Here is a 25983-nt window from a genome sequence, read left to right as displayed (position 1 = left end):
GTGTTCAAAGCATTAAACAGGTAGTAAAAACCATCCGAAAAAGAGCCCACAGGCCGGGCAAAAAACCAAAGACAAAGGATTACAGGGAATCAAGATCCTTTCCGGACTCCATATCGGTAGAAGGCTGCGGAGGAAGAACCATAGAAATCGGGACAGCCTTGACAGCACCGTCATCTCGGTTTGAAACCTCCACACCAGATTCCTCCCCGGCCAAAGGTGAAGTCGGGTTCGCAACCGGAACTTTGGGGTCAGACACCGGAACCTCATCCTCATTGGGAGCAGGAACAATCTTTCCTTCCACGACAACATTATCCGTACTGAATAAACTCAGATCCAGGTCAGGAGCAAGAACCCGGACCTGAGCCTTCAAATTTTCAAACATAGCATCCATACCCTTAGCCACATGTCCTTCTAGCTCGAAAAAATCATCCTGAGCGGATTGCAACCTCTCCTTTGTCTCCACAAGCTCAGCATATGTCCGAGTATAACTCGCCTTCGCCGCCTTCACCATGTCCTCGGATGAACTCGCCGCCGCCACAGCCGCGGTAGCTTTAGCTTTCTCCTTCTCCAAAGACGCCTCCAGCTCAGCAATCCTAGCAGCCTTCAGTTCACTAATCCTCTCGAACTCGGACTGAGCCTTCTCAAGTCGGGAACTGGTCGCACCAATGGGGGATTTCTTGAACTCTCGGGCAATAGCGGCATGAAGACTAGCCATCCGAACACAGCTCCGCGCCATATACTGAAAATGGTGCTCCATAGACACATCATCAGTAGAAATAAAAGTCTGAGGGAGAATATGCTGTTCAACCCAACCGAGAGCATCAAAATCCTTATCATTAAAACCCGCAAACTCTTGAGAGGTCTTCTGCTTCTTGGGAGGAGGACCCGAGGACGAAGGAGGAGATGAGTTACCGGGTCCAGAGGTTGGAGGATCCTGATTTATAGGTCGAAACTGGGGAGTCGGAATAGTCTTCGACCGAGTAGTGACACCCACAGTAGTCTTCTTCGGAGAAGATTGGGCAGAAGCCTCCCCAGCCTCAATATTTCGAGCAGCCACGGACTTCTTCGTCCGACGAAGGTACTTCATAGAATCCGCCTGAGAAGACATCTCTGCAAGAATAAAAGAAAAGAATCACCAAAACAGAAATTCCACCAAAACAAAAACAAGCAAAAATACTAAAAAGATAATCTCGGAGGGTCGGGAACTACCTAAACTCGGAACGGAGAAGGCTTGGATCCCCCAACATTTTCTTCGTGTCCAAGTGAGGTGCCCGACCCCATAAACTGCTTACCACACCCACAAAAGCCTGCTCCACCTCATCTAGACTCTCAAAGGTATACTTAGTAGACACTACTTTCTCCTGCCAACAAAGAGGAAAAGAAGGCTCCCCACTCTCATCTAAAAAGAAAGGTCGGACGTCTCCAGTAGCCCGGACCTTGAAATAGAAGTTCTTAAAATCATGAAAGGACTCATCATACAGGGTGCAAAACTTCCTTCCCTGGTTAGCCCTAAAAGAAACCCAAGATACCTTCCCTCCACCCGACCTTGGCTTTGTCAACACAAACAAGTAGGAAAAAAGAGAAATAGAGGGAGTAACGCCCAAGAACTGACACAAAAGTTGAAACAGCTTTAAAAACGCCCAAGAATTTGGATGGAGCTGCGTAGGAGCAAGATTACAAGACCATAACACCTCAGACTCCAGATCGGTAAAGGGAAGTCGGACGCCCAGCTTAGAGAAAAAACAATCATAAGCGTAAAAGAAAAGCTTCTCGGAACTATCTAGGGGCGGGAAGCACACTCTCTCCTCGGAATCCGGGGCGACTAGTTCATAATCCCTCTCAGACTCTCTATTTTCACATATGCTACAATGCCTACGGAACCTAACTAAGTACTCAGAATCTACCACGGTAGGAACTCTTAGAGGAAGAAGGTCTACCCAATCAAGACCACACGGAATTTTAGTCGACATCGCTTGAAGAACCTTTCGAGACATAAAAATTCTTACCTACAAAGAAGAAATACAGCAGCAGGCAAAAAATCACATAAAGAAGACAACGAAAAAACCATTCAGCAAGGCAAGAAGCAAAGACCCCACGAAAAAAGTGGGGCAACACAGAACAAAAACGCCAGGGAACAAAAAAAGAGCCCCCCCATATAAAAACAACAGCAATGGCGGCACCTCTTTTGGGGCAACCCAGGCATAAAGAAAAAGAAATAAGCAAGAGCCACACAAAGGACAGAAGCATACGATCACAAGAAAAGAGAAACACGGAAACAAACCTGGAAGAAGAAGCGAAGACGAAGAGCTCCGAAGCAAGGAGAACGAAACGACGGCACAGAGGAAACCCCGGAAAGACACACAAAGAAAGATTCCGGAAAGCAAAACAAAGGGAAAGAAGAAGCGGCGCTTGTAAAGCATAAAAAAAACAACGCAGAAAGGAGGAAAGGAGCAATAAATAAAGCCTTCACAGAGCCCGAACAGAAATCGAGGAAAAACGGTAAAATGCAATAAATGCAGGAATGGCCATTTTGAATTTTGAAAAACAGACTACTATGCCCGAGCACGACCTCCCAAAAAGGACGAACTCGGGCAGGGGCACTGTTCATACCCTGACCGGGGTCCTCCAACTCGGCAAATTCGCAAGAGGTCCGACCTTATCCTAAAGCTCACACCTAAAGGTCGGACCTCGGACAAAGAGCAAGGAAGGCCCATCAAAAGGAACGCAGCCCAAACCTAAAGGCCGAAAAGGCCTGGAAAAGGCGGTTCCACAAAGATAAAGATAAAACTCCCAAAAGATAAGATAAGATAAGAATATCTTATCCAGGGAAGATCACTGCCAACTACTATAAATACACTGGAGCACCCAGGTATGGCATTCATTCCAAATCTACACATATCTGCTTGGACCCATGCTAACTTAAGCATCGGAGTGTCATTGCAGGTACAACCACCAACCATTCTGCATACCAAGCTCGGGTCACCGAACCCCCACCACGGGCCTCTCCAGACGACCGAGCTGCACGTTTCAGGCAAACCCTCGGAACACCCACTATATACTATTATATATCTTTGGAAAGCTCTAAATGTCAGCTTTCTAACGCAACTGAAATCACCTTAATTGGATTTCTATAACGCATGTTATGCTCCTTTGAAGTGGACAAGGTCGCTGGCATAGTCGCTAGTGTTACTGGAAAACGTGAGTCACGATAACGCTAGCGATCAGGGGCTTAATATTGCCAAGTTCTGGAGCTTAAACTTAATGTCCACCCCATACTATTATATATTGTTGGAAAGCTCTGGATGTCGACTTTCCAAATCTTTTAAAAGCGCATCATTTGGAGCTCTACAGCTCGAGTTACACTTCTTGGAAGGTGAAGAGGTCAATTGGCCTTACTACAGGTTGATACCATGTTCATCTTTGCAATTTCGGGGCAGATTTTCTCCCTCAAATTCAGTGTCCACCATATAGTGCCATATATTCTTGGAAAGCTCTAGAATCCTGCTTTCCAATTCCACTGGAATCACCTCATTTGAAGCTTTGTGGCTCAAGTTATTCTTGTTTGAAGAAGGCATGGTCAGGTTGCCATGTGAGATTTTTGCCCACGTTAATGTCCACGTTAATGTAACTAACGTGGCCATTAACGTGGGTTTTTCTTGCTTCGCAAATGTTAGTGGCGTTCACCTTTTCCACTAACGTTGGCGTTTCCCTTTCCTTCCACGTTAGTTCCCACGTTAATGTAACTAACATGGAAGCTAACGTAGGCCTTCTTTGCTTCGCAAACGTTAGTGGCGTTCACTTTTACCACTAACGTTCCATGCTCTCCTTCTTCAAAGTTAATGCCATTAACTTTCTTATTAATGTTGGGGCTTCTCTTTTTTTCCACGTTAATGGCCACGTTAGTGGCACTAACATAGCCACTAACGTGGCTCTTCTCTGCTTCTTGTTACCTGAAATCAATCAAACAAAGTGCATCAAAGTCTTGCTCTTAATCATGGGATCATGCATCATCCAATTTATCATTCAATTCATGCATAATTCTCATGAAATCATTCAAAATTCATAATGTTTGCTTGAATCATGTTATGATTGCATTTTCAACCGAATACTTGCTTATTTCCTAAGAAAATGTATGAAACCATCCTAAAGCATACAAAAAAAAGGCTAGTAAAACTAGCCAAGATGCCCTGGCATAGAGTAGTGGGTAACTTAGCCCCCCTGCACTTTGAGACTCAGAGTACTCCCGTAACTATATGTGGAGAATTAATGGAAGAGCGTAGCATGAAGGAGACACTAGAAACTTCGGTGGACAATGAGAAACATGACTTTGTATTGGAACAAGTAGAGGAGGCCATAATAGTTGAAGAGGCAGAAGTGATTGAAGACTTAGGAGACGCTGAACCTCCATGGGAATCTGGAATTGTAGAGTATTTCCCCAGGAAGATTGAAATTGATGTTGAGGAGGATAGTGCATAACCTCCAAGGCATATTCCTTATGAAGGATTGGAAGGAATCGATCAAGAAGTAAGTTCCCTTGGTGAAGATAATCATGAATCAAGTCTTCCTAATAATGAATCCACATCCACTAATGAACTCACCGAATATGAAGATCCTTCTTGGATTGAATCTGAGAATGAAGTGGAAGTGGGAGCCCTTCAGCAAGGATGGACGGGAGTTGAACATGCATTGTTCAGTTCCTTGGAGACTTCTCTACCTAGGTTGCTGGCTACTACATCATGTGAGTGGGTGAAAATTATCTCTATTTGCCTTCCTATCCCACTTGAGTATGGTATTCTTGAAACAGACAGCCGACTTAGGAAGCTTTGTGGCATTAAGCATAAGAGAATCATGTTTAGTGGTTGGAGTTGCAAATCAAGGCTCATCAAGGTTGAGATTTCAATAGCCAGAAAACTTAAACTGTTGCTTGTTCCCAAGAAACTAAAATAAAGTAGGATAAAAAGAAGAGTAAGATACAATAAATCTCAGAGTTTTCAATGAAGCTCTGTTACAATTAGATGAGCGGGACTTAGTAGCTTTTTGCTTCTGAATGGTTTTGGCATCTCACTATCCATTGAAACTCAGAAGTGTTGGCATCCTTAGGAACCTAGAATCCCGATGATATTATTGACTCTCCTAGTTTAGTTCTTTTTTATTCTTGAACACAGTTTTTTAGGGTCTTGGCCGTTACACTAAGCACTTTGTTTTTCAATATTACCACCGGATACATAAATGCCACAGACACTTTAATTGGGCGAACCATTTCAGATTGTGATTCAGCTTTGCTAGAATCCCCAGATAGAGGTGTCTAGAGTTCTTAAGCACACTCTTTGGATCCTTGGATCCTTGCTCTTGTCTTTTGGTTAAAAGAGCTATTCACTTTTTCTATTTATTTCTTTTTCTGCTTTTTCTCTTCTTATATATATATATATATATATATATATATATATATATATATATATATATATATATATATATATCATTATTATATTATTTTCTTTTATTGCAACATGCTTTTGCTTTTTCCTTTTGCTGTTTTTTCTTGCTTCAAGAATCAATTTATTTAGGATTTTTCAGATTACCAATAATACTTTTTCTTTTTCATCATTCTTTCAAGAGCCAACATTCTTAATTCCAACTTCAACTATGCATTGTTTATTCATATATTCAGAAAACAAAAGCAATGCCACCACATGAAAATAATTGATTATCCTTATTATAAAACTCGAAAATTTATACATCTCTAATTCTTATAAAAAAATAACTATTTTATTTATGTTTAATGATGATAAGAGGAATATTTTGTAGCTAATTGGAAAATAAAATTTAATTTCTAATGCTTATGCAATTCTTAAATTAAAAGACATTAAAAATAAAATAAAAATAAAAACTTAAATACTACTAGTGATCATGTAAACCTAAATATGAAAAAACAGGAATTAGGATAGTCACAGAGGTGGAACTCAACAACCTTAAGCATGGGAGGTGTTGGACTCTTCAAGGGAGAGCTTCTGGCACTTCAACTCTTCTATCTCACGCCTTTGCTTCTCTTGTTCCTTGACCAGTTTGCAAATCATGCTGGTTTGATCTTTCTACTCCTCTCTTAGTTAATCCAAGGTGGTTTGCAGTTGCATCACAGATGCTTTCAACTGATCTCAATATTCAATTGGAGGGATCTCTTGAGGAGGCTCAGGTGCCTTCTTTTTGGGATGATCCACTGTATCTTGGAGCTTTCCATCATCTGCTTGGTGATTGGGCTTTCCACTGGAATAAATGTGTCTATATGAATCATGACTTTAGCCTTTTGGCACAGGCAAAAAATAATATTTGGATAGGCTAGCCTGGCTTGAGTAGACATCCTGTTTGCAAACTTATACATCTCAAGGGGGATTATTTGGTGAACTTCTACCTCATTCCCCATCATGATGCAGTGAATCATCACAGCTCTCTGAATAGTGACTTCAAAGGGGTTACTAGTAGGGAGTATAGAACGCCCAATGAAGTCTAGCCATCCTCTAATAATTGGCTTGAGGTCCATTCTTTTCAGCTAGTTTGGCTTGCCTTTTGCATCCTCAATCCATTAAGTTCCAGACAGGCATATGTCCTCTAGGACTTGATCCAGCTTTGGATTGGCTACCACCCTTCTATTGTAGGAATCAGGGTCATCATTTTTTAAGGGTAATTTAAAGATCTCTCTTACACTATCCAGATGAAAATAGAGGATCTTCTCCCTGACCATAGTACAAAAAGTATGGAATGCTGTCCCATTTTTCTTTTAATTTCATTTTGTAATTTAGGAGAGCCTATATAAAGGCCTTAGTTTGTACATTCAAGGAAATGAGGGAATTCTGGAATTGGGGATTGAAGAGGGGTCTTCGGACTCCCTCCCCTCACACACTTTTCCTTCTCTTTCTTTTCTTTGTACTTTTCATTTATGAATTTGAAAGTTTCAATGTTAGTTTAAATCTTCATCTTTACTTTTCTGCACTTTCTTTCTTTTTTATTTTGGATAGAGCAATGATCAACTAACTCTTTTCATTGGGTTAGAGAGCTCTATTGTGATTCAATGGATCAATTGTAGTTTTCATTCTTCTTCTTCTTTCTTTTCTCTTGATTTTACTAGAGAGCTTTCGATCTTAATTCAATTGGTTAGTTGTCTTAGAAAAGAAACTCTCCATAATTGGATCTCCTCTGAGCCTTGGAAAAGGGATGAGGAAGTCATGCTAGAAATGCTCTCTCACATTGGATTAGGTTGGGGGTTAGGCAGATATAGTGACATGTAATCCTCCCAATACTTTGACCTATGAATGTGTGTGGTATAATCAGTGACCAAACTTCATCTCTTCCCATAAGCAATTAAATCAAGGAATTGGGAAATTGTTCAAGTTTAGAGAGATTGGATTGCCAAGGAATTGGGATCCAATCACTTAATATTGCCAAGGAGATCAATGAATGCATTGATTGAGGAAGAGATGAGAATAAACTTGATCCGGAGGATTGCAATATCTCTTGATCCCAATGTTCATTTTATTTTTAGTTCTTACATTTACTTTCTTGCCATTTTACTTTTCTGCACTTTATTGCTTTCTTTACTTTTATGTCATTTACATTTCCTTGTTACTTATCACTCCAATATGATTCGTCTAACTAGGATAATCAATTAACTATTGATTGCTTAATCTATTAATTCCTGTGGATTCGACCTCACTCTATTGTGAGTTTTTACTTGATGACGAATTCGGTATACTTGCCGAAGGAAAATTTGTTGAGAGACAAGTTTCCGTGCATCAAGTTTATGGCGCCGTTTCCGGGGATTAATTGTGATTAACAAACTGCCGGTTGATTGATTTACTAGATTAGACACTTTTCTTTTTGTTATTGTTTTTTTTTGTTTCTTTATTTTCTTGTGCTAACTAACTGTTTGTGATATTGCCTCACTGGGAATTTCCTCATCTGTGACAATGGAGATTCCAATTTCTTTTGGTGATTATTGTTTGAGACAGAGCTTTTTGCAGGAAAGAAAGGAGCATCCATCATACTTTCGTCAATCAAATTTCATGGAAAACTCCCCACCACCACAGAATGATTCACTTTACTATGCTCATGGTGGGTGGGAGTATCAAGAACATGAAATGGGGTACTTTCCAGAGCCACAAAATGGTCCATATTTTGGTGAAACTGATCACTACTCAAGTTGTGGCTAGGAAGATCAAAATCAAAGAGATTTCACTCATTCATACCCCATTCATCAAGAGCCATTACCTCTCAATTATCCAACCTCACCTCCAAGTTTCACATGCCTAAATTCTTCATCAATTGAGTCTGCCTCAGCACAAAAGTCTATCCCAAATCCATAAAATTCATTTCACCATCCACAAAACTCAATCCACTACCGACAAGAGTCATACCACTTTCAGAACACATAATCACAAAACAACCAATTCCATTCACAAGCCAACCCCGACCAACCATTACAACCTACCCAACCTTCTTTAGATAGACTTACTAGGATGGAACTCATCATTGAAGAACTCAAGAAAAGGAGAGAAGAAGATAGACTCGCTAGGATAGAACTCCTCCTTGAAGAAATAAAAAAGAAAAATGAAGAGGAGAAAATAGCATAAAGTGACCATGAAGAAAAATTGAGACAGAATGCACAACTCTATTCTGAAGAACAATTCATTGAAGAGCTGAGATCACAAAGAGAGACCACTTCACTCTCTCCAGAAACAGAGGAGTTCATTCAAAGGTCAAGAGCAAGGGAGGAATCAGAAGAACAAGAAAAAGAGGCAGCCATACCAAGTGAGATTCATATGAAGAAGGAGGAGGTTGTGAGAATATATAAGCCTAAGGCTCCATACCCACAGAGGTTACTAGTGGTGCCAAAGGAACATGCAAACTCACTCCTAAAAGACACAATGCAACATCATGTAGAAGAAAGAAAGGAAGTCAATCAAGGGAGTCTACACTACTCTAGTGAAACAGAGAGTTGCATAGAGGGTGAGTTCATTGAAACACCAATTCAAGATGTTCTTGATGAAGAGAATGCTCCAACCATCATACAATACCCAAGTCCTGAAATCAAGGTGGTGAAGGCAATCAACATGAGCACTAAAAAGAGGATGATGACCAAGAAAAGAAGGATAATATCCATGAAGAAGAAAAGGTCAACCAATAGTCATCCCACCCCTACCCCAACAAGCAAGTTTACGCATGCTAACAACAAAAGAAAGCTTGCTATGGAGAGGCACTCTAAGCAAGGGGCATTAACTGGCTCCTCTTTCCTCTTGACGTCATTCCTCTTAACAAACTGGAAGAAGAGAAAGAAAGTCATGAACAACATGTCAAGCTAATGACATTAAAAGAGCGCTTGTTGGGAGGCAACCCAACCATAGGTAACATTTCCTTGCTTTGTTTAGTTTACTTTCAATAATTTGGCATATGATTGCATTCTAAGTTTGGTGTTGCCATGCAACAATTTGATTTTCAATCTTCACTGGGTACTTGCAACATTCTAAATTGAGAGTGTCACACTAAGTTTGGTGTTGCCACTTGATGAGCGGATAATTTATACGCTTTTTGGCATTGTTTTTAGTATGTTTTTAGTATGTTTTAGTTAGTTTTTGTTGTATTTTTATTAGTTTTTAGTTAAAATTCACTTTTCTGGACTTTACTATGAGTTTGTGTGTTTTTCTGTGATTTCAGGTATTTTCTGACTGAAATTGAGGGACCTGAGCAAAAATCTGATTCAGAGGCTGAAAAGGACTGTAGATGCTGTTGGATTCTGACCTCCCTGCACTCGAAGTGGATTTTCTGGAGCTACAGAAGTTCAATTGGCTCGCTCTCAATTGTGTTCGAAAGTAGACATTCCGGGCTTTCCAGCAATGTATAATAGTCCATACTTTGCCTGAGATTTGATGGCCCAAATAGGCATTCCAAGTCAGCTCAAGAATTCTGGCGTAAAACGCCGGAACTGGCACCAGAATGGGAGTTAAACGCCCAAACTGGCACAAAAGCTGGCGTTTAACTCCAAGAAAAGTCTCTACACATGAAAGCTTCAATGCTCAGCTGAAGCACACACCAAGTGAGACCGGAAGTGGATTTTTATGTCATTTACTCATCTTTGTAAACCCTAAGCTACTAGTTATCTACAAATAGGACCTTTTGCTATTGTATTTTCATCTTTCAATGTTAGAAATCTTTTGATCATGTTTTTATGATTGAACCCTCTTAATGGCCAGCCCTAGACCTTGTTCTTATGTATCTTCAATGGTGGAGTTTCTACACACCATAGATTAAGGTGTGGAGCTCTGCTGTACCTCGAGTATTAATGCAATTACTATTGTTCTTCTATTCGATTCGGCTTATTCTTGTTCTAAGATATCACTTGTTCCTCAACTTGATGAATGTGATGATCCGTGACACTCATCATCATTCTCACCTATGAACATGTGTCTGACAACCACCTTCATTCTACCTTAGATTGAATGGATATCTCTTGGATCCCTTAATCGGAATCTTCGTGGTATAAGCTAGAATTGATAGCGGTATTCAAGAGAATCCGAAAGGTCTAAACCTTGTTTGTGGTATTCTGAGTAGGATTCAAGGATTGAATGACTGTGACGAGCTTCAAACTCGCGATTGTGGGGCGTTAGTGACAGACGCAAAAGAATCACTGGATTCTATTCCGACATGATCGAGAACCGACAGTTGAATAGCCGTGCTGTGACAGAGTGCGTTGAACATTTTCATTGAGAGGACGGAACTGTAGCCATTGACAACGGTGATCCCCAACATACAACTTGCCATGGAAAGGAGTAAGAAGGATTGGATGAAGACAGTAGGAAAGCAGAGAGACGGAAGGGACAAAGCATCTCCATACGCTTATCTGAAATTCTCACCATGGAATTACATAAGTATCTCTATCTTTATTTTATGATTTATTCATAAATCATCCATAACCATTTGAATCCGCCTGACTGAGATTTACAAGATGACCATAGCTTGCTTCATACCAACAATCTCTGTGGGATCGACCCTTACTCGCGTAAGGTTTATTACTTGGACGACCCAGTGCACTTGTTGGTTAGTTGTGCGAAGTTGTGATAAAGAGTTGAGATTGCAATTGAGCGTACCATGTTGATGGCGCCATTGATGATCACAATTCCGCGCACCAAGATTTTGGCGCCGTTACCGGGGATTGTTTGAGTTTGGACAACTGACGGTTCATCTTGTTGCTTAGCTTAGGTATTTTTCTTCAGAGTTCTTGAGAATGAATTCTAGTGTTTCAAGGTGATGTTCTTATCATCACCAAAGCTGATTGATTCTCATCAATTTAGCTCTTGAATGCAATGTCCTGCTGAAGCTTGGCTAGCCATGTCTAATCTCTTTAGACTGAAGCTTTAGACTAACATTGCATGATTCCTGGAATTCTCATTAAGAATTTTGATATCTTTATTTTCTTTTCCACTTAATTTTCGAAAAATCCAAAAAAAATTACAAAATTATAAAAACCAAAAATATTTTATGTTTCTTGATTGAGTCTAGTGTCTCATTTTAAGTTTGGTGTCAATTGCATGTTTCTATTCTTCTTGCATTTTTTTCGAATTCATTCATGTGTCTTAATTGATCTTCAAGTTGTTCTTGATGATTTCCTTGTTCTGATCTTTAAATTCTCTTGTCTTGAGTGTTTTGTTGTTTCTCATATGCATTCTCATTTTGTTAGTGTCAATAGTATACAAACTTCTAAGTTTGGTGTCTTGCATGCATTGTTTATTTTATCTTAGTTTCATTTTGATTATTCCTCATTATTAAAAATCCAAAAAAAAATTTCTTAATTTGTGTCTTTTCAAGTCAATAATACAGAGAATTGAAGATTCAGAACATACAGCAGAGGAATTACACAGAAAAAGGCTGGGCATTCAAAACGCCCAGTAAGGAAGGAAAACTGGCGTTTAAACGCCAGCCTGGGTGCCTGGCTGGGCGTTTAATGCCCAAAAGGGGAGAGTTTTGGGTGTTAAACGCCAGAATGTATACCATTCTGGGCGTTTAACGCCAGGATGGCACAAGAGGGAAGATTTTGTTTTTAATTCAAATTTTTTTAAGTTTTCATAATTTTTCAAAATCAAATCATTTTCAAACCATATCTTTTCAATCATATATTTTCAAAATCAATTTCGTTCCATTTTCAAAAATACTTGCTAACAATTAATGATTTGATTCAACATTTCAATTATGTTGCCTTTTCTGTTGAGAAAGGTTTAATGTCTGAATCATATCTTTTAAATTTCTTGTTAGCCAAGTCATTAATTTTCAAAATCAAATCTTTTTAAATTGTTTTTCAATCATATCTTTTCAATCATATCTTTTTAAAACCATAACTTTTTAATCATATCTTATTAATCACATATTTTTCAAAATAGTTTTCAATCATATCTTTTTGATTTCTAATTTCAAAGTCTTTTTCAAAAATCACTTTATTTCTTTCCCAATCATATTTTTCGAAGATCATTCTTCAATTTTTCAAAATGTTTTTAAAATCTTTTTAATTTATTTTCGAAAATTTCTTCCCCTCTTCTCACATCCTTCTATTTATGGACTAACACTCCTCCTCAATGCACAATTCGAATTCTATCTTTCTAGATAAGTTCGAATTCTTCTTCTACCCTCTCCTTCTTCTTTTCCTCTGACATCTCAAGGAATCTCTATACTGTGACATAGAGGATTCCATATTTTCTTGTTTTCTTCTCTTTCATATGAACAGGAGCAAAGACAAAAGCATTCTTGTTGAGGCTGACCCTGAACCTGAAAGGACCTTGAAGCGAAAGCTAAGAGAAGCTAAAGCACTACTCTCTGTAGAGGACCTAACAGAAATCTTCAAATAAGAAGAAGACATGGCAGCCGAAAACAACAACAATGCCAACAATGCAAGAAAGGTGCTGGGTGACTTTACTGCACCTACTCCCGACTTCTATGGGAGAAGCATCTCTATCCCTGCCATTAGAGCAAATAACTTTGAGCTTAAGCCTCAATTAGTTTCTCTAATGCAACAGAATTGCAAGTTCCATGGACTTCCATTGGAAGATCCTCATCAGTTTTTAGCTGAGTTCTTACAAATCTGTGACACTGTCAAGACTAATGGGGTTGACCCTGAGGTCTACAGACTTATGCTATTCCCTTTTGCTGTAAGAGACAGAGCTAGGATATGGTTGGACTTACAACCTAAAGAAAGCCTAAACTCTTGGGAAAAGCTAGTCAATGCCTTCTTGGCAAAGTTCTTTCCACCTCAAAAATTGAGTAAGCTTAGAGTGGAAGTCCAAACCTTCAGACAGAAAGAAGGTGAATCCCTCTATGAAGCTTGGGAAAGATACAAACAATTGATCAGAAAGTGTCCTTCTGACATGCTTTCTGAATGGAGCATCATAGGAATCTTCTATGATGGTCTGTCTGAACTGTCCAAGATGTCATTGGACAGCTCTGCTAGATGATCTCTTCATCTGAAAAGGACGCCTGCAGAAGCTCAAGAACTCATTGAAATGGTTGCAAATAACCAATTCATGTACACTTCTGAAAGGAATCCTGTGAACAATGGGACGAATCAGAAGAAAGGAGTTTTTGAGATTGATACTCTGAATGCCATATTGGCTCAGAACAAAATATTGACTCAGCAAGTCAATATGATTTCTCAAAGTCTGTCTGGAATGCAAGCTACACCAGGCAGTACTAAGGACGCTTCATCTGAAGAAGAAGCTTATGATCCTGAGAATCCTTCAATGGAAAAGGTGAATTACATGGGAGAACCCTATGGAAACACCTATAATTCTTCATGGAGAAATCATCCAAATCTCTCATGGAAGGATTAACAGAGACCTCAACAAGGTTTCAACAACAATAATGGTGGAAGAAATAGGTTTGGCAATGGCAAGCCTTTTCCATCATCTTCTCAGCAACAGACAGAGAATTCTAAGCAGAGCCACTCTGTCTTAGCAACCATAGTCTTTGATCTAATCAAAACCACTCAAAGTTTCATGACTGAAATAAGGTCCTCCATTAGAAACTTGGAGGCACAAGTGGGACAGCTGAGCAAGAAAATTACTGAACTCCCTCCTAGTACTCTTCCAAGCAATACAGAAGAGAATCCAAAAGGAGAATGCAAGGCCATTAACATGGCCAAATTTGGAGAGGAGAAAGAGGTAGTGAGCGCCACTGAGGAAGACCTCAATGAACGTCCACTGGCCTCCAATGATTTCCCTAATGAGGAACCATGGGAATCTGAGGCTCACACTGAGACCATAGAGATTTCATTGGATTTACTTCTGCCAATCATGAGCTCTGATGAGTATTCTTCTTCTGAAGAGGATGAAGATGTCACTGAAGAGCAAGTTGCTAAGTACCTTGGAGCAATCATGAAGCTAAATAACAAGTTATTTGGTAATGAGACTTGGGAGAACGAACCTCCTTTGCTCACCAAAGAACTGGATGACTTGACTAGGCAGAGATTACCTCAAAAGAGACAAGACCCTGGGAAGTTCTCAATACCTTGTACCATATGCACCATGACCTTTGAGAAGGCTCTGTGTGACCTAGGGTCAAGCATAAACCTCATGCCTCTCTTTGTAATGGATAAGCTAGGGATCTTTGAGGTACAAGCTGCAAGAATCTAACTAGAGATGGCAGACAATTCAAGAAAACAAGCTTATAGACTAGTAGAGGATGTTCTGGTAAAGGTTGAAGACCATTACATCCCTGCTAATTTCATAGTCCTAGAGACTGGGAAGTGCATGGATGAATCTATCATCCTTGGCAGACCCTTCCTAGCCACAGCAAAGGCTGTGATTGATGTTGACAGAGGAGAATTGATCATTCAAGTGAATGAAGAATCCTTTATGTTTAAGGCTCAAGGATATCCCTCTGTTACCATGGAGAGGAAGCATGAAGAGCTTCTCTCAAAACAGAGTCAAACAGAGCCCCCACAGTCAAACTCTAAGTTTGGTGTTGGGAGGCCACAACTAAATTCTAAGTTTGGTGTTGAACCCCCACATTCAAACTCTAAGTTTGGTGTTGGGAGGTTCCAACATTGCTCTGAGCATCTGTGAGGCTCCATGAGAGCCCACTGTCAAGCTACTGACATTAAAGAAGCGCTTGTTGGGAGGCAACCCAATGTTATATTTATCTATTTCCCTTTGTTATTTTATGTTTTCTATATGTTGATGATCATGGGAAGTCACAAAATCAATTGAAAAAGCAAAAACAGAAAGAAAAATAGCACACCCTAGAAGAAAACCTTGCTGGCGTTTAAACGCCAGTAAGGGTAGCAATTGGGCATTTAACGCCCAGTCTGGCACCATTCTGGGCGTTTAACACCAGAAAGGGGCACCAGACTGGTGTTTAACGCCAGGAATGGGCATCAAGCTGGCGTTAAACGCTAGAAATGGGCACCAGCCCGGCGTTTAACGCCAGGATTGGCAGAAAGAGCATTTTTCCTCGCCACTTGGTGCAGGGATGAATTATCCTTGACACCTCAGGATCTGTGGACCCCACAGGATCCCCACCTACCCCACCACTCTCTCTCTTCTTCACCCATTCACCAATCACCTCAACACCTCTTCCCCAAAAACCTCTCACCTATCAAATCCTACCATTCTCTTCACCACTCACATCCATCCTTCATAAAACCCCACCTACCCTACCATTCAAATTCAAACCACTTTCCCTCCCAAACCCACCCATACATATCCGAACCCTACCCCTCTCTCCACCACTATATAAACCCATCTTCACTCCTTCATTTTCACACAACCTACACACTACTTCTCCCCCTTGGCCGAAAAACAAAGCCACCTTCATCTCCTCTATTTCCTCTTTTACTCTCTTCTTTCTTCTTTTGCTCGAGGATGAGCAAACCTTCTAAGTTTGGTGTGGTAAAAGCATTGCTTTTTAGTTTTCCATAACCATTTATGGCATCTAAGGCCGGAGAAACCTCTAGAAAGAGGAAAGGGAAGGAAAAAGCTTCCACCTCCGAGTCATGAGAGATGGAGAGATTCATCTCAAGGGTGCATCAAGACCACTTCTATGAAGTTGTGGCCATGAAGAAAGTGATCCCCGAGGTCCCTTTCAAACTCAAAAAGAGTGAATATCCGGAGATCCGACATGAGATCCGAAGAAGAGGTTGGGAAGTTCTTACCAACCACATTCAACAAGTCGGAATCTTAATGGTTCAAGAGTTCTATGCCAATGCATGGATCACCAAGAACCATGATCAAAGTGTGAACCCAGACCCAAAGAATTGGCTTACAATGGTTCGGGGGAAATACTTAGATTTTAGTCCGGAAAATGTAAGGTCGGCATTCAACTTGCCCATGATGCAAGGAGATGAACACCGTTACACTAGAAGGGTCAACTTTGATCAAAGGTTGGACCAAGTCCTCATAGACATTTTTGAAGAGGGCGCTCAATGGAAGAGAGATTCAAGAGGGAAGCCGGTTCAACTGAGAAGGCATGACCTCAAACCCGTGGCTAGGGGATGGTTGGAGTTTATCCAACGCTCAATCATTTCCACTAGCAACCGGTCCGAAGTTACTATAGACTGGGCTATCATGATTCATAGCATCATGATTGGAGAGGAAGTAGAAGTTCATGAGGTTATAGCCCAAGAACTTTATAAGGTGGCGGACAAGTCCTCTACCTTGGCAAGGTTAGCCTTTCCTCATCTCATTTGTCACCTCTGTTATTCAGTTGGAATTGACATAGAGGGAGACATCCTCATTGATGAGGACAAGCCCATCACTAAGAAAAGGATGGAGCAAATAAGAGATCCCACTCATCATGAAATCCCTGAGATGCCTCAAGGGATGCACTTTCCTCCACAAAACTATTAGGATCAAATCAACACCTCCCTAGGAGAATTGAGTTCCAACATGGGACAACTAAGGGTGGAGCACCAAGAACATTCCATCCTCCTCCATGAAATTAGAGAAGATCAAAGAATCACGAGAGAGGAGCAACAAAGGCAAGGAAAAGACATTGAGGAGCTCAAGCACTCCATAAGATCTTCAAGAGGAAGAACAAGCCGCCATCACTAAGGTGGACCCGTTCTTTAATCTCCTTGTTCTTTATTTTTTCTGTTTTTCGAATTTTCATGCTTATGTTTATCTATGTTTGTGTCTTATGATCATTAGTGTCTTAGTGTCTATGCCTTAAAGTTATGAATGTCCTATGAATCCATCACCTTTCTTGAATGAAAAATGTTCTTAATTGAAAAAGAGAAGAATTGCATGAATTTTAAATGTTATAACAGATTAATTAGTTTGATGTGGTGGCAATGCCTTTGATTTCTTAATGTATGCTTGAACAGTGCATATGTCTTTTGTATTTGTTGTTCATGAATGTTGGATCTTGAAAGAATGATGAAAAAAGGAGACATGTTACTGAGGATCTGAAAAATCATAAAAATGATTCTTGAAGCAAGAAAAAGCAGTGAATTCAAAAAAAATGAAAAAGAAAGGGGAAAAAGAAAAAGAAAAAAATAATGAAGTCGTGATCCAAAGCAAAAAGAGTGTGCTTAAGAACCCTGGACACCTCTAATTGGGGACTCTAGCAAAGCTGAGTCACAATCTGAAAAGGTTCACCCAGTTATGTGTCTGTGGCATGTATGTATCCGGTGGTAATACTGGAAGACAGAGTGCTTTGGGCCACGGCCAAGACTCATAAAGTAGCTGTGTTCAAGAATCATCATACTTAACTAAGAAAATCAATAACACTATCTGGATTCTGAGTTCCTATAGAAGCCAATCATTCTGAATTTCAAAGGATAGAGTGAGATGCCAAAACTGTTCAGAGGCAAAAAGCTAAAAGCGCCGCTCATCTAATTAATACTGATCTTCATAGATGTTTTTGGAATTCATTGCATATTCTCTTCTTTTTATCTTATTTTATTTTCAGTTGCTTGGGGACAAGCAACAATTTAAGTTTGGTATTGTGATGAGCGGATAATTTATACGCTTTTTGGCATTATTTTTAGTATGTTTTTAGAATGTTTTAGTTAGTTTTTATTGTATTTTTATTAGTTTTTAGTTAAAATTCACTTTTTTGGACTTTACTATGAGTTTGTGTGTTTTTCTGTGATTTCAGGTATTTTCAGGCAGAAATTGAGGGACCGAAGCAAAAATCTGATTCAGAGGCTGAAAAGGACTGCAGATGCTGTTGGATTCTGACCTCCCTGCACTCGAACTGGATTTTCTGGAGCTACAGAGACCCAATTGGCGTGCTCTCAATTGCGTTGGAAAGTAGACTTCCTGGGCTTTCCAGCAACGGATAATAGTCCATACTTTGCCCGAGATTTGATGGCCCAAACAGGCGTTCCAAGTCAGCTCAAGAATTCTGGCGTAAAACGCCGGAACTGGCACCAGAATGGGAGTTAAACGCCCAAACTGGCACAAAAGCTGGCATTTAACTCCAAGAAAAGTCTCTACACATGAAAGCTTCAATGCTTAGCCGAAGCACACACCAAGTGGGCCCGGAAGTGGATTTTTATGTCATTTACTCATCTTTGTAAACCCTAAGCTACTAGTTATCTACAAATAGGACCTTTTGCTATTGTATTTTCATCTTTCAATCTTAGAAATCTTTTGATCATGTTTTTATGATTGAACCCTCTTTGGGAGGCTGGCCATTCGGCCATGCCTAGACCTTGTTCTTATGTATTTTCAACGGTGGAGTTTCTACACACCATAGATTAAGGTGTGGAGCTCTGCTGTACCTCGAGTATTAATGCAATTACTATTGTTCTTCTATTCAATTCGGCTTATTCTTGTTCTAAGATATCACTTGTTCTTCAACTTGATGAATGTGATGATCCGTGACACTCATCATCATTCTCACCTATGAACGTGTGCCTGACAACCACATCCGTTCTACCTTAGATTGAGTGGATATCTCTTGGATCGCTTAATCGGAATCTTCGTGGTATAAGCTAGAATTGATGGCGGCATTCAAGAGAATCCGGAAGGTCTAAACCTTGTCTGTGGTATTCTGAGTATGATTCAAGGATTGAATGACTGTGACGAGCTTCAAACTCGCGATTGTGGGGCGTTAGTGACAGACGCAAAAGAATCACTGGATTCTATTCTGACATGATAGAGAACCGACAGCTGAATAGCCGTGCTGTAACAGAGCGTGTTGAACATTTTCACTGAGAGGATGGGACTGTAGCCATTGACAATGGTGATGCCCAACATACAGCTTGCCATGGAAAGAAGTAAGAAGGATTGGATGAAGACAGTAGGAAAGCAGAGAGACGGAAGGGACAAAGCATCTCCATACGCTTATCTGAAATTCTCACCAATGAATTACATAAGTATCTCTATCTTTATTTTATACTTTATTCATAAATCATCCATAACCATTTGAATCCGCCTGACTGAGATTTACAAGATGACCATAGCTTGCTTCATACCAACAATCTCCGTGGGATCGACCCTTACTCGCGTAAGGTTTATTACTTGGACGACCCAGTGCACTTGCTGGTTAGTTGTGCGAAGTTGTGATAAAGAGTTGAGATTGCAATTGAGCGTACCATGTTGATGGCGCCATTGATGATCACAATTTCGTGCACTACCACTTATCTTTCATGCAAGGTACCAAGCACACCACTTATTAATGCAATCAAAATGTCTCTGTTTGTATCTCTTGTGCCTTTATTGTATCCTTAATCTTGCTTGCTGAAACACTTGCATACTCACACTTCATTCTAAGACATTCGTGATCCATCATAGACCCGATCACCACTGTTTTAATTGTTGCTTGAGTATAAGCAATCATTCTAAGTTTGGTGTGGAAATGAGAATAATAGGAGGAAAAGGGCAACAACAATGAAGATGAACTACAAGGTGGTAAAGTTCCTTTTTCCTCTTACTTATTTCCAGCATTTTAAATTGCATGATTGTCTTCTACTTTCTTTGTATGCATGTGTGAATAAGCATAATTTGATATTTGATTTGTAACATGTTGCTATGATATCATGATTATCATATTGAATTTTACTTGCACCCAATATCTCTAAGAATGCAACAAAGAAATCATTCTTTTGAAAGGAAAGTGTTGAAGAATTTTATAAATCTTGGGGCAAGCAAAAGAATTAAGAGGAGTGGAGGTTCTGATTGTATGATTTTGTGTTGAGGTTACATGTTTGTGAAAACATGCATGGGAGCTCATAGACAGGAAATGAAGTTTAGAGAAGTATTATGGAATTTCTCAAACATCTATTGATCCAAGAAGCAGTAACAAAAGAAAACAAAAGAAAAAGAAAAAAACAAAGAACAAGCCCAAGGCTCTGAGCATCAATTACTAGGAAGAAAAAGAAAGAAACAAGAACTCAAAGAGTTATTGTCCTAGTTAAATGTTTGTGGTAGATTTGTATCGAAGAAAGAGGCTTGAGCAAGTAAGTCCTAAGGGGTGCTTCAACACCTAATACCTTAGACCAACTGGTTTGGGAGTATTGATTGAAAGCTTATCTTAAAAAGCCGCTTTGATACATGACACCTAGAGTCGAGGCCAAATTCCAAAAAGAAAGAAAAATGCTTGAAAATAAGTACTGCTTCAAGGTGACAATCTATAAAGAGAATTCCATAATATCATTTGAATGGAAGTCCTAAGATCTAAGACTTCCAAAATGTGAGGGCTAATGAGCACTGGAATCCTTGCATAAGCATACAAATTAGAGTTCACCCCACTGTCACTTATTCACTTCACCCACTAAGGCATCATAAGCAATTCTTCAATACATTCCAATTAAGAGAATTCTTTGTGCATAGTTATTTTCTTGCTTAGGGACAAGCAAGCTTTAAGTTTGGTGTTGTGATGCCAGGGCATCTTGGCTAGTTTTACTAGCCATTTTTTGTATGCTTTAGGATGGTTTCATGCATTTTCTTAGGAAATAAGCAAGTATTTGGTTGAAAATGCAATCATACAATGATTCAAGCAAACATTGTGAATTTTGAATGATTTCATAAGAATTATGCATGAATTGAATGATAAATTGGATGATGCATGATCCCATGATTAAGAGCAAGACTTTGATGCACTTTGCTTGATTGATTTCAGGTAACAAGAAGCAGAGAAGAGCCACGTTAGTGGCTACGTTAGTTCCACTAACGTGGCCATTAACATGGAAGAAAAGAGAAGCCCCAATGTTAGTGAGAAAGTTTGTGGCATTAACTTTGAAAAAGGAGAGCATGGAACGTTAGTGGTAAAAGTGAACACCACTAACATTAGCGAAGGGCAAGAAGACCCACGTTAGCTTCCACGTTAGTTACATTAACGTGGCAACTAACGCGGAAGAATAGGGAAACGCCAATGTTAGTGGAAAAGGTGAACGCCAATGTTAGTGGAAAACGTTTGCGAAGCAAAGAAGACCCACATTAGCTTCCACGTTAGTTACATTAATGTGGAAACTAACGTGGAAGAAAAGGGAAAGGCCAACATTAGTGGAAAAGGTGAACGCCACTAACGTTTGCGAAGCAAGAAAGACCCACATTAATGGCCACGTTAGTTACATTAACGTGGATATTAACGTGGGCAAAAATCTCACCTGGCAGCCTATCATGCCTTTTTCAAATAAGAATAACTTTAGCCACAAAGCTCCAAATGAGGTGATTCTAGTGGCATTGGAAAGTAGGATTCTAGAGCTTTTCAAGCATATATGGCACTACATGGTGGACACTAAAATTGAGGGAGAAAACCTGCCCCGAAATTGCAAAGATGAACATGGTATCAACCTATAGTAAGGCCAACTGACCTCTTCACATTCCAAGAAGTGTAACTCGAGCTATAGAGTTCCAAATGATGCGCTTCCAAAAGTGTTGAAAAGTAGACATCCAGAGATTTTCAACAATATATAATAGTATGGGGTGGACATTAAGTTTGAGCTCCAGAACCTGGCAATATTAAGCCCCTGATCGCTAGCGTTATCGTGACTCACGTTTTCCAGTAACGCTAGCGACTACGCCAGCGACCTTGTCCACTTCAAAGGAGAATAACTTGCGTTAGAAAGCTAATATTCAGAGCTTTCCAAAGATATATAATAGTCTATAGTGGGCGTGAAATTGGAGCACAGACAAGAGGCATCTTTTAAGCCCCAAAAACACTAACTGGATAGCAAGTGCAACTTTAGCCACAATAACTTTAGCACTAACGCCGCACTTGTAGCATTAGTGTGGCTAACGGCAGCATTAACACTAAGCACTGGGACCTCAACTTGATTCACTTCTCTCTCAAGTCCACTTCAAAGCTCAAGCAAGCAAGCCCACAAGTGTCAACCAATCAAGGCCACAAGAAGCATCTAAAATAGGAATTTTCATTTAATTGTAATTTGATTTTAATTTCATTTTGTAATTTAGGAGAGCCTATATAAGGGCCTTAGTTTTTACGTTCAAGTGGCGAGGGGAATTCTGGAATTGGGGATTGAAGAGGGGTCTTCGGACTCCCTCCCCTCACACACTTTTCCTTCTCTTTTTTTTCTTTGTACTTTTCATTTATGAATTTGAAAGTTTTAATGTTAGTTTTAATCTTCATCTTTACTTTTCTGCACTTTCTTTCTTTTCTATTTTGGGTAGAGCAATGATCAACTAACTCTTTTCATTGGGTTAGAGAGCTCTATTGTGATTCAATGGATCAATTGTAGTTTTCATTCTTCTTCTTCTTTCTTTTCTCTTGATTTTACTAGAGAGCTTTCGATCTTAATTCCATTGGTTAGTTGTCTTGGAAAAGAAACTCTCCATAATTGGATCTCCTCTGAGCCTTGGAAAAGGGATGAGAAGATCATGCTAGAAATGCTCTCTCAGATTAGATTAGGTTGGGGGTTGGGCGGATATAGTGACATGTAATCCTCCCAATACTTTGACCTATGAATGTGTGTGGTATAATCAGTAACCAAACTTCATCTATTCCCATGAGCAATTAAATTAAGGAATTGGGAAATTGTTCAAGCTTAGAGAGATTGGATTGCCAAGGAATTGGGATCCAATCACTTAAGATTGCCAAGGAGATCAATGAATTCATTGGTTGAGGGAGAGATGAGAATGAACTTGATCCGGAGGATTGCAATATCTCTTGATCCCAATGTTCATTTTATTTTTAGTTCTTACATTTACTTTTCTTGCCTTTTTACTTTTCTGCACGTTATTGCTTTCTTTACTTTTATGCCATTTACATTTCCTTGTTACTTATCACTCCAATATGATTGGTCTAACTAGGATAATCAATTAACCATTGATTGCTTAATCTGTTAATCCCTGTGGATTCAACCTCACTTTATTGTGAGTTTTTACTTCACGACAAATTCGGTATACTTGCCGAAGGAAAATTTGTTGAGAGACAAGTTTCCGTGCATCAATATTTTAAATTTGAAATTAATTTGAATTTGAAATATTTGAAACAGATTTGATTTAGAAAGTCATGGATTTTCAAAATTAAAATTTAAAATAGTAGTTTGAATGGAGAAGAAGAGAAAAAGATAAGGTTTTGGAGAAGTTACATTCCTCGCCCTCAATCTGGCCTTAAACTCCCAGAATGGCTGGATTCTAGCGTTTAACGCTGGCTGTTCCTCTTGCTGGGCGTTGAACGTCCAAAATAACACTCATTATGGCATTCAGCGCCAGGCTTCCTTCCTTTAGGGGCATTGAACGCCCAGCCAGGACCTCCTCTCTGGCGTTCAATACTGGTTTCGCTTCCTTTCTTGGGCATTGAACGCCTAGCCAGTGCCCCCTGGCTGGCGTTTAGTGTCAGGTATGCCTGCCTCATTGGGTGTTGAACTCGCAGCCAGACTCCCTGGTTGGAATTCAACGCCAAGTTGCCACCCCTCTAAGGGCGTTAAACGCCCACTTGGCACCCATTACTGGCGCGTTTAACGCCAGAAAAATACTTTCTCCAAGGTGTTCTATTTTCTGTTCTGCATCATTCTGTCTCTATTTAAACATTGTTCATGATCACTAATATTTAAAAAAATATAAGAAACAAATTAATAAAAACTAATTATGAAAAAGACTAATTCAAACAGAAATAGTTAGAAAAATAGAAACTAATATGCTATTAATTGGGTTGTCTCCCAACAAGTGCTTCTTTACTGTCTTTAGCTGGACTTCACTGTACTTAATTTAGTAGCAATTTTGAGCCTCCTGGCTTAATATCTCCTTCAAGGTAATGACTGACTCTCTGTCCATTGACAGTGAACCTGTTGTTTGGATCTTTACCTTGAAGTTCTATGTGTCCATAAGGTGATACACTAGTAATCACATATGGTCCTTTCCAACAAGATTTGAGCTTCCTAGGGAATAATTTGAGTCTTGAATTGAAGAGCATGACCTTTTGTCCTGGTTCAAAGACTCTGGAGGATATCTTCCTTTCATGCCACTTTTTTGCTTTCTCTTTATAGATCTTAGCATTTTCAAATGCATCTAGGCGGAATTCATCCAACTCATTTAGTTGGAGTAGCCATTTTTCTCCTGCTGCTTTAGCATCAAGGAAGAGGAATCTAGTGGCCCAATAGGCCTTGTGTTCTAGTTCTACTGGCAAATGACAGGATTTCCCACACACCAGTTGATATGGTGAGGTTCCTATAGGGGTTTTGAAAGCTGTTCTATATGCACATAGAGCATCATCAAGCTTTCTATCCCAATCCTTTCTAGAGGTGCTTACTGTCCTCTCTAGAATTCACTTTAGTTATCTATTTGAGACTTCAGCTTGCCCATTTGTCTGATGATGATATGGTGTTGCCACTTTATGGCGAACCCCGTAACGGCTTAAGACAGAATCAAGCTGTTTGTTGCAAAAATTAGTACCTCCATCACTAATCAGTGTCCGAGGGACACCAAATACACTGAAGATATTCTTTTGGAGGAACTTCATAACTACTCTAGTGTCATTAGTAGGTGACGCTATTGCTTCAACCCATTTAGATACATAGTCTACTGCCACAAGGATGTAGGTCTTTGAATATAAAGGTGGGAAGGGTCCCATGAAGTCTATACCCCACACATCAAACAATTCAATCTCTAAGATTCCTTGTTGAGGAATCTCGTGACCATGAGGGAGATTGCCAGCCCTTTGGCAAATGTTACAATTATGGACAAACTCTGTGGAGTCCTTAAAGAGTGTGGGCCAGTAGAAGCTACTTTGGAGAATGCCATAGGATTCTCTGTGTCTCTTCTTCAGATACACAGTGTCGAATTATTCTGTTTGCGCATCTCTTAAAGAGATATGGTTCATCCCACAAGTAGTACTTTGCATCATGCATGAGTTTCTGGGCTTGCTGCCTATTGTACTCTTTGGGAATGAATCTTACAGCCTTGTAATTTGCAATGTCTGCAAACCAAGGTGCTGTCCAGATGGCATAGAGTTGCTCATCTGGAAAGGTTTCGGATATGTTAGTGGAAGGAGGAGAAGTCCCTACCACTGGTTCAATCCAAGATAAGTGGTCAGCCACTTGATTTTCTGTATCCTTTCTGTCTCTGATTTCTATATCAAACTCTTTCAGGAGTAATATCCATCTTATGAGCTTCGGCTTAGAATCCTGTTTAGTGAGTAGATACCTCAAAGCAGCATGATTAGTGTAGATAATGACCTTAGATCCTACTAAATAGGATCTAAACTTGTCAATGGCATAAACCACTACAAGTAATTCCTTTTCTGTAGTGGTATAGTTCTTTTGTGCGTCATTCAGAACACGACTGGCATAATAAATGATGTACAGAAGCTTGTCATGTCTCTGCCCCAGAACTGCGCCAATGGCATCGTCACTAGCATCACACATCAGTTCGAATGGTAAGTCCCAGTTGGGTGAAGAGATTACATGTGCAGTGATAAAGTTAGCTTTCAGAGTCTCAAAGGCCTGCAGACACTCTTGGTCAAAGACGAATGGAGTGTCAGTGGTTAATAAATCTTTTATAAACCTTCTGTAGAATGTTGCGTGTCCAAGAAAACTTTGGATTCCTT

General features: G+C 39.8%; 1 protein-coding gene and 1 non-coding gene across 2 annotated transcripts; both read right to left on the bottom strand.

Moving 5' to 3' along the window:
• Positions 1-13295: 13295 nt before the first annotated feature.
• On the bottom strand, positions 13296-13403 carry LOC130983878 (small nucleolar RNA R71). The gene has a single exon (XR_009087848.1). It is a non-coding gene; the product is annotated as a small nucleolar RNA R71 (small nucleolar RNA).
• Positions 13404-24141: 10738 nt separating this feature from the next.
• Positions 24142-25008, bottom strand: LOC130980935 (uncharacterized). The gene is made up of 2 exons (XM_057904576.1): positions 24737-25008; positions 24142-24628 (listed from the first exon to the last, which is right to left on the bottom strand). Exons 1-2 carry the CDS (start codon positions 25006-25008, stop codon positions 24142-24144), a joined length of 759 nt encoding a protein of 252 aa, XP_057760559.1.
• Positions 25009-25983: the final 975 nt, after the last annotated feature.

This window comes from Arachis stenosperma, chromosome 5 (assembly GCF_014773155.1).
Source record: "Arachis stenosperma cultivar V10309 chromosome 5, arast.V10309.gnm1.PFL2, whole genome shotgun sequence".
Lineage (NCBI taxonomy): Eukaryota > Viridiplantae > Streptophyta > Magnoliopsida > Fabales > Fabaceae > Arachis > Arachis stenosperma.
This window is presented reverse-complemented; position numbering and strand designations above follow the sequence as displayed.